Genomic DNA, 7,294 nt, shown 5'->3' on the forward strand with positions numbered 1-7,294 from the left:
CAAGATGACTTCTTCACTCACATGGGCTGGAATGACTTGAAGCCTGGGCTCAGCTGGATCGTTAATCAGAACAACTACATGTAGCTGCTTATGTTCCGATAGGAAGCCTCTGGCGAGCAAGCGTTTCAAGAGAGCAATGCAGAAGCTGCATAGCTTATTTGACCTAACTTTGGAAGTCAAGAAGTCATGACATAAAAGTCAATTGCACCACATTCTGTTTACTACTAGTGAATCACTAAGGTCAGTCTAGATTCAAAGGGAGGGGAATTATACTGTGGGAGTGTCAAGTCACATTACAGAAGAACTTGTGGGAAACAATACATTGTTGGGATCATTTTAATGAGATCTCCACTCAAGTATACTACCTCAAGGAGGCCATATTTTTTATCTTTTTAATGCATAGCAAGATGTGACTCTGTCTAGCACTTTTCAGACTTTTAAATTTGTCTGTTGTTAATTCTTCAATATCTATCTTCCTCCCAAAACTGAAAGCTCACAGAGAACAGGAACTGAGTATTTCTACACCGCTAAATATCTGTGCTGGATTGTGTTATAACAATTTGGCTACGGCTAGGAACCACAGGCCTGCTAAAAGTCCTCTTTAAAGTGTTAAAAAAGCAAAGATGTCCCCTTGAAGACTAAGGTGCACCTGACCCAAGCCATAGTGTTTTCAGTCACCTCATATTCATGCAAAAGCTGGGCAATGAATTAGGAAGGCTGAAGAAGAATTGACACCTTTGAATTATGGTGTTGGCGAAGAATCTTGAATATACCATGGACTGCCAAAAGAATGAACAAATGTATCTTAGAAGAAGTATAGCCAGAGTGAGCCTTAGAAGCAAGGATGGCAAGACTACGTCTCACATATTTTGGACATGTTATCAGGAGGGGTCAGTTTCTGGAGAAGGACATACTACTTGGTAAGGTAGAGGGTCAGCGAAAAAGAGGAAGACCCTCAGATGGATAGATACCATGGCTGCAACAATGGGCTCAAGCATAGCAAAGATTGTGAGGATGGCTCAGGACTGGGCAGTGTTTCATTCTGTTGTACATAGGATCGCTATGAGTTGGAACTGACTTGACAGCACCTAACAACAACAACAGGAGCCACAGAAGCAACAGCTAAACAAATGTTGTTAGATTCTTCAAAACAGTCTCTATGGGCTTCTACACAAGTTACCCTGCCCCCACTTCAGCAGCTTAGCTCCTTGAATTCGTACTTGAGCTCCCATTTGTCCATCTGCCCCAAAGCCCCAGGCCAAGGAGTTTCTCTTATCCTCCTACCAAGCCCTTCCATACCTTCACTTCCCCAAGAAGTCACATTAAACAGAAGTCTATTTTTATGATAAGGAAGTCCCTGGGTGGTAGAAACAGTGCTCAACTGTTAGCTGAAAAGTTAGCAGTTTGAACCCACCCAGGTGGTTTGAACCCACCCATAGGCACCTCATAAGAAAGTCCTGGCGATCTGCTTCCAAAAGGTCAGTCTTGAAAATGCTATGGAGCAGTTCTACTCTTCACACATTGGGTCACCATGACTTGGAATTGACTCTACTCCATGGCAACTAACAACATTTCCTATAATAAATCCCTTATTTCCATAAAACTTATAATGGCTCTGCTTTCTGACTGATAGAATATCCTTAGGACTTTGCCCAGTTCTTGGCACAAAACAGATGTTTGAATAATACGTCCACCACCCCCCCAATGTCATACCTTCTGGGGCCTTTATTAACCAGAACCTTCTGGAACCATTAATCGCTCCACAGAAGGCACTGGATCCCTGTGGCTCAGTTCCCCAGAGCTTGCCCTTAGGCACCCTTCTGAAGCTTAGAGGTGCCAAACTTTAGTGCATACTCTCCTGACTCTCTGGGACAAACCCAAATTAGGGGAAAAGGCTGGATTAGCAACTCCTCCCCTCTATTCTCCAGCTCTAGCCAAAGGCCGTCACTCCAAGGAGATCTCTTACACCTTGTTTGCAGAGACCAGGGCATCTCTTGTGGTTTTGGCTACAGTAGCATGCTGGGGAAGGAGGGTGCTACTAGGAGCTGCCATTTCCTACTGGCTGCTGTCCCTGTGTTGCTGGTACATTCTTTGCTTCTGGATGCCTTTTTCTAATAAGAGTATATCAATTCCTTCCAGGCAAGTCAGCACCTGGGCTTTCACAATAAAACGTCTGCTCAAGGTCCCCATCAACAATGTACAGAGAGCCCACCTGAACTTAGAATGGCTCCAACAGCTTGGTACAGACAAGGACTTGGTGCTGATCAGATCCATGTTGAGCCGTTAAGGTTATTCTGGACATGCCATTGAGGCACAACTTGCCGAATGTTGTTAGTGAGCCTCAGTCAGGAACTTGGCCAATACAGACTTCTCAGACGAAGTCATAGATTGCAGGTCTGGGCAGCTGCCAAGGCATCAGGCTCCCTGTTTGCCCCTCATGGTCACATGATGAAGGAGGGACAGGACACCAAGAGGTCCTCACTGTCTCCTCCCATCACTTTCACTCCCTCTACAGTGGCCACTGGGGGATCTCCCCTCGCCAAGTGCAGAGGATTCATCCACCACCACTGTCACAGTGTGGATGCCAGCAGGGGCGTCACCTCTGCCATGGTGGTCATACACAAAGGGGCCCTGGTGAGAAATATTTCTTTAATTAATAAATCAATAAAGATCAAGAAATTTGTTGTGATTTGTTCAAAAACGGTGGGGGGGGGTGTGTGTGTTAGCAATATCACGTGACTTTTTTTTCCTCTCTAAAGTTTACTTTTAAAATTATATGCTAGAATTGAAATACAGGAGACTAGATTAATGCTATGATATCTCTGCAAGTGTGGAATAATCTCTGAATGTCTAAAGGATTAACCTTCCAATCATTATCCCCAATAGAAATGGAACATAAACACACTGCAGTAGATGTGCTGCTTTGTTATCTTGCATGGTCCAGGATTGCTCTCACATAACCTAATCCTTTCATCTCCGAAGTCCATCATTCTCTGAATGCTAGATAGGTTATTCTCATCCATAAGACAATTTTTCTGACATGCCTAGTGTGAAGAGTGAGATTGAATGTCTTTATCTCTGAATGAATCCACTATCTTTTCCCACCTACCTTTAGCAATAAAGGAGGACTTTATAGACAAGGTGATTGGGTTTTCTACCAAAGATAATTCAGATTTTTGTCCCACAGACCAAAGAAGAATCAAAGAAGAGAAATTCAAATGAGAGTACATTATTTATTATCTACCATATTTATGAAATTAAATATTTTATTATGTATTACTTGTTGAAATGGGATATAGATTTATTAACTGATAAGATAAAAAAACAAATTACAGGTAGTTACCCATTAAAAAAATAGAAGTTAAAAAAAAGTATGAATACATCCAGGGAGCTGTGATTTGCATGAGCAGATGACGATAGCCGGAGTAATTCTGGGTTTTATAAGATATCTGTAGAGAACTTCCAGTCATGAGTTTGTCTCTGAAAAATACCTTCTTGGAGTTCTGCACTGTCTTGGCTTGACTTCTTGTCTACAAGACAAAAAATTTTTATGGCTTCACCCGAAATGATGAAACCTATTTCTGGCTGCTATACTTCAGTATGCTCTATCTGGCTCAAACCCATTCACTCACTATCCATTCAGTAACCATTTGCTTTATCAGGCAGGGCAGTAGGTTCTGATGATAACAAAATGAGTAAAATCTTGGCAAGTGCCTTTAATAGCAAACAATGTCTGCAGCACTCACGTCTCAGTATATATACACATCCACAATTACTTCCTTTCTCTGAGAAAAAATAGAAAAAAATGCCTCATCTCTGACTTCATGATTATATTAGGTTTGAAGACTTGAAGACCTAGCTCAACCACAAAGATTCTCTTTTAAAGAATTTGGAATTAGGACTGAATGAATCTATTTCTGTCTGGCATTTTACTTGAATTTAAGTGATATTTTCTGGAGAGATATGGGTAGAATGATATTTAATTACCAGGGAGTAGAATGAAGTAGACATTTATTCTCATGTGATTAGATTAGGCCCATCCAGATAACCTGCCTTTTGCCATAAAAAGTAATGTAATCACATGAGGTATATCATTTTCACAAGTTCTACTTGAACTCAAAGAGGAGGGGATAATAGAAGGCCAATGGTCATTGGGGGCCATTTTAGAATTTATTTTACCATACTGCATGTATCCCAAGTTCCAAGAAGAGTTCCTGGTGCATTTACTGAATGAATGCAAGAATGAATGGATGGTTGACAATTCCTGCAGCATAAAATGCTGATATAGGGAACTTCATAAGACTAAAGTCCTGTCTGCTTAGCACAATGTGCAATCATTACTTATCTGGACTGGTCCATCTGGGCAAGGCACGAGATGACAGAGTTTCCCTTGACTCTCAAATCCCATGAATGTATCTAGAGAATCTCTTTACTCAACTCCAATTCCAGTGGACCAGCCCTCATAGAGACTAGAAGAAGAACACATTACCCACCACCTTCTAATCTTAGCATTTTCCTTCCAGCTTGATTCTTCCTCTCCTCAATACAGATATTCATTTTCTAGCTAGACCTTGTCCTTTTTTATTGAGTTTATTCCCAGTCTTTGGTCAAAGGCTTCAATTCTTTTCCCTTCCTTCAGAACTAAGATATTTCTCAAAAACCTGAGAAAGAGTAGCTTATTGATCGAGGGGAAGGGTAGACAGAGGGGAAGTAAAAGATCAAGGAGGAATTGAAAATAAGAAAGGGAAGTAGCATTAGTTAATATTTATAACATATTATTACTCCACTCCATTTTTGAACTCTTATTTCACTTTATTATAATTATATGTTCACATGTCTGTCTCTTCCTCTTATACCGTGTGATCCTTAAGGGCCAAAACAGAGATAATTGATTTATCTCTTTATTTCCAGTTCCTAGCACAATTCATAGCAGTAGCCCAATAACTTCTTGCTGAATAACTGAATGATGAATGCATGAATAAAAAAAGATAAAATAGAATATGTATACATATATTATTCAATTTAATGTAAAACTATGCAGCCAAACAAAAGATACCAAGATTTCAAATATCTAGGCAGATAGCGATAGTCAGAAGGGAATTTCAGATAATTTTGCCACACAAGAGAATAGACAGCTTAAAGAAATATTGATAATAACTTTTATCTTTTCTACTAAAGTAGTTTCAAATATGATCAAAATATTTAAGCACTGTTTCGCTATACATTTTCATGTGCCATTTACCAATACGAATCAGATTATTAAATGCAAACATTCTTTCTTGGATTTCAAATGCATATATAATACACTCCGAAAGTTATAAATCTGCCTCAGTTGGTTTTTGATATCTGCTAGAGGATGTTCACATTAAGATAAATGGATTGTCATGTTTCGAGAACTGTTTAGCTTCAATTTTAGGAGACCATCTGTTCTCTGATGAATGATTCCCTGTATAAGACTGGGCATGTTGTTTTAGCTCTTTTTTAAATAAATGCCATAGCTAATTATTTTTTTTTAAGAATGCAGTTCTCAACCCCTCCAACTTCCATGGCCTGTTTTGAAGATAACTACATAAAGGGCTCATGCCCACATAACAGTTTCTCTTATGCAAATACATTCACCCAACTGAGGGAAAATATTTAATAGATGGAACTTCAAATATTCTTGACTGAATAATGCCCCTCTCTGTCAGAAAAACTCACTGTCTTTGAATAACCACATAGCCTGAGGCAAAAACATTGGTCAGGAAGAAAGGTGGGCCAGCTGATCTTGTCTTGAATCAACCATATTCATCCTTGAGAGGAGAGATAGCAAAGTCTTATCATCCTCATATTTGTTTAGACACTGCTAGCCTGCATAATCAGAAATAGAAAAACAATAAAAATAATAAAATAGAAACACACACATAATTGCTATATAATAATCCACATGACTTTTTGAACTGGTGGTTGCTAGTTAATTTTGAGGTTTTGAGCATGTATTCATATCATTCTAATTCTAGCCAAGAGTTCTGCACTCAGCAGCACAATCATTAAAGTATTTCAGTTGTAATTTGCATTTGAAATGATCAAGGAATCCTCTTATAGTATAACATATAAAGCATTCACCCAAATATTACCATATTCCCATGTGTTAACTAATTAACTAATTAATTCACCAGATAGATTGGTATTTTTTCCAAATTATGCAATATACTAGAGTCCTACGTTTATGAGAATTACAGGTAGGATTAGAGAGACAGTTGAGCCAAGTTAGGTTTATGGACATCCATCTTTAATTCAAATAAATCTGCTTTTCTTTTAATTTTATAGAATAAGTTTAGGTAAATCTACCTCTTCATCATTTTTCTGCTTTTAAACATCACATAATTTTAAAAAAAAGGGTTTCTAAGCACAATAACATTTATTTTTGTTAGATGCGATCAAGTGAAAACTGGCGACTATTTCCTACGGACTGAAATGCAGAGAGTGAAGAAATAAGCAGTTCATGGTCTCTTATCTGCCCTCCTGACCCTGACTGTGTCTCTTACTCTGTCCACAATGATGAGAACTCTACAACCATATGGAAAACTAAATAAATTTTACAAAACAAATAATCTCTGTTCCTGGAATCTCTGACACTGCAATGGGAAGTTTGGAAAGATATTTTGAGATAGAGGAATCTTTCCAGTTAACATTTTCCTAGTTTTCATGAAGACTGATATAGTCACATAAAACTGACCTATTTTCTGTGCTATGCTAAAGAAAGTGACTTTAGTTAACTAAATTAAAAAAAGGAATGTATTGACAGAATATGAAGTACATTAATATTGGTAATTACTAGCAATATTTGACATATCATCCAATCTAATGTAGCTACTCAGTAATATTTTATCACTTTCTTTATTTTAATGATGTGCAAGGCAAATTTTATTAAAAGCTATTTTCTGGTTTACTCAATGATTCCTTTGGTCATGCATTAATTAACTAATATGTAATTAATAAACTGCTTTTGTCCCTGTAGGAGAATAAAAACTTCATAAGGACAAGGATTTTGTCTTTTTCCTTGCTATACCCTTGGTTCCTAGCACTGATCCATGACATACACGTATCAAATGCTTAGTAAATTTTTTTTTTTAATTGTACTTCAGGTGAAGGCTTACAGAACAGTTTCTCATGAAATTCTAGTACACATATTGTTTTATGACATTGGTTAACAACCCCACAACATGTCAAACCTCTAACTTCTCAACCTTATTTTTTTGGTGAAAATACACATAGCCAAAGATACTCCGTTTCAAAAATTTCTACATGCACA

General features: G+C 38.0%; 1 protein-coding gene across 1 annotated transcript in view; it reads right to left on the reverse strand.

The window, feature by feature from the left end:
• Positions 1–2,055: 2,055 nt before the first annotated feature.
• The window catches only part of TEN1 (TEN1 subunit of CST complex), a 27,710-nt gene continuing 22,471 nt past the window's right edge, over positions 2,056–7,294 (reverse strand). Inside the window, 3 exon segments of the mRNA XM_023730487.1 lie at positions 2,056–2,176; positions 2,178–2,367; positions 3,492–3,530. Coding sequence (XP_023586255.1) covers positions 2,056–2,176; positions 2,178–2,367; positions 3,492–3,530 — 350 coding nt within the window.

This window comes from Trichechus manatus, unplaced genomic scaffold (genome assembly GCF_000243295.1).
Source record: "Trichechus manatus latirostris isolate Lorelei unplaced genomic scaffold, TriManLat1.0 scaffold00003, whole genome shotgun sequence".
In the NCBI taxonomy this organism is placed as follows: domain Eukaryota; kingdom Metazoa; phylum Chordata; class Mammalia; order Sirenia; family Trichechidae; genus Trichechus; species Trichechus manatus.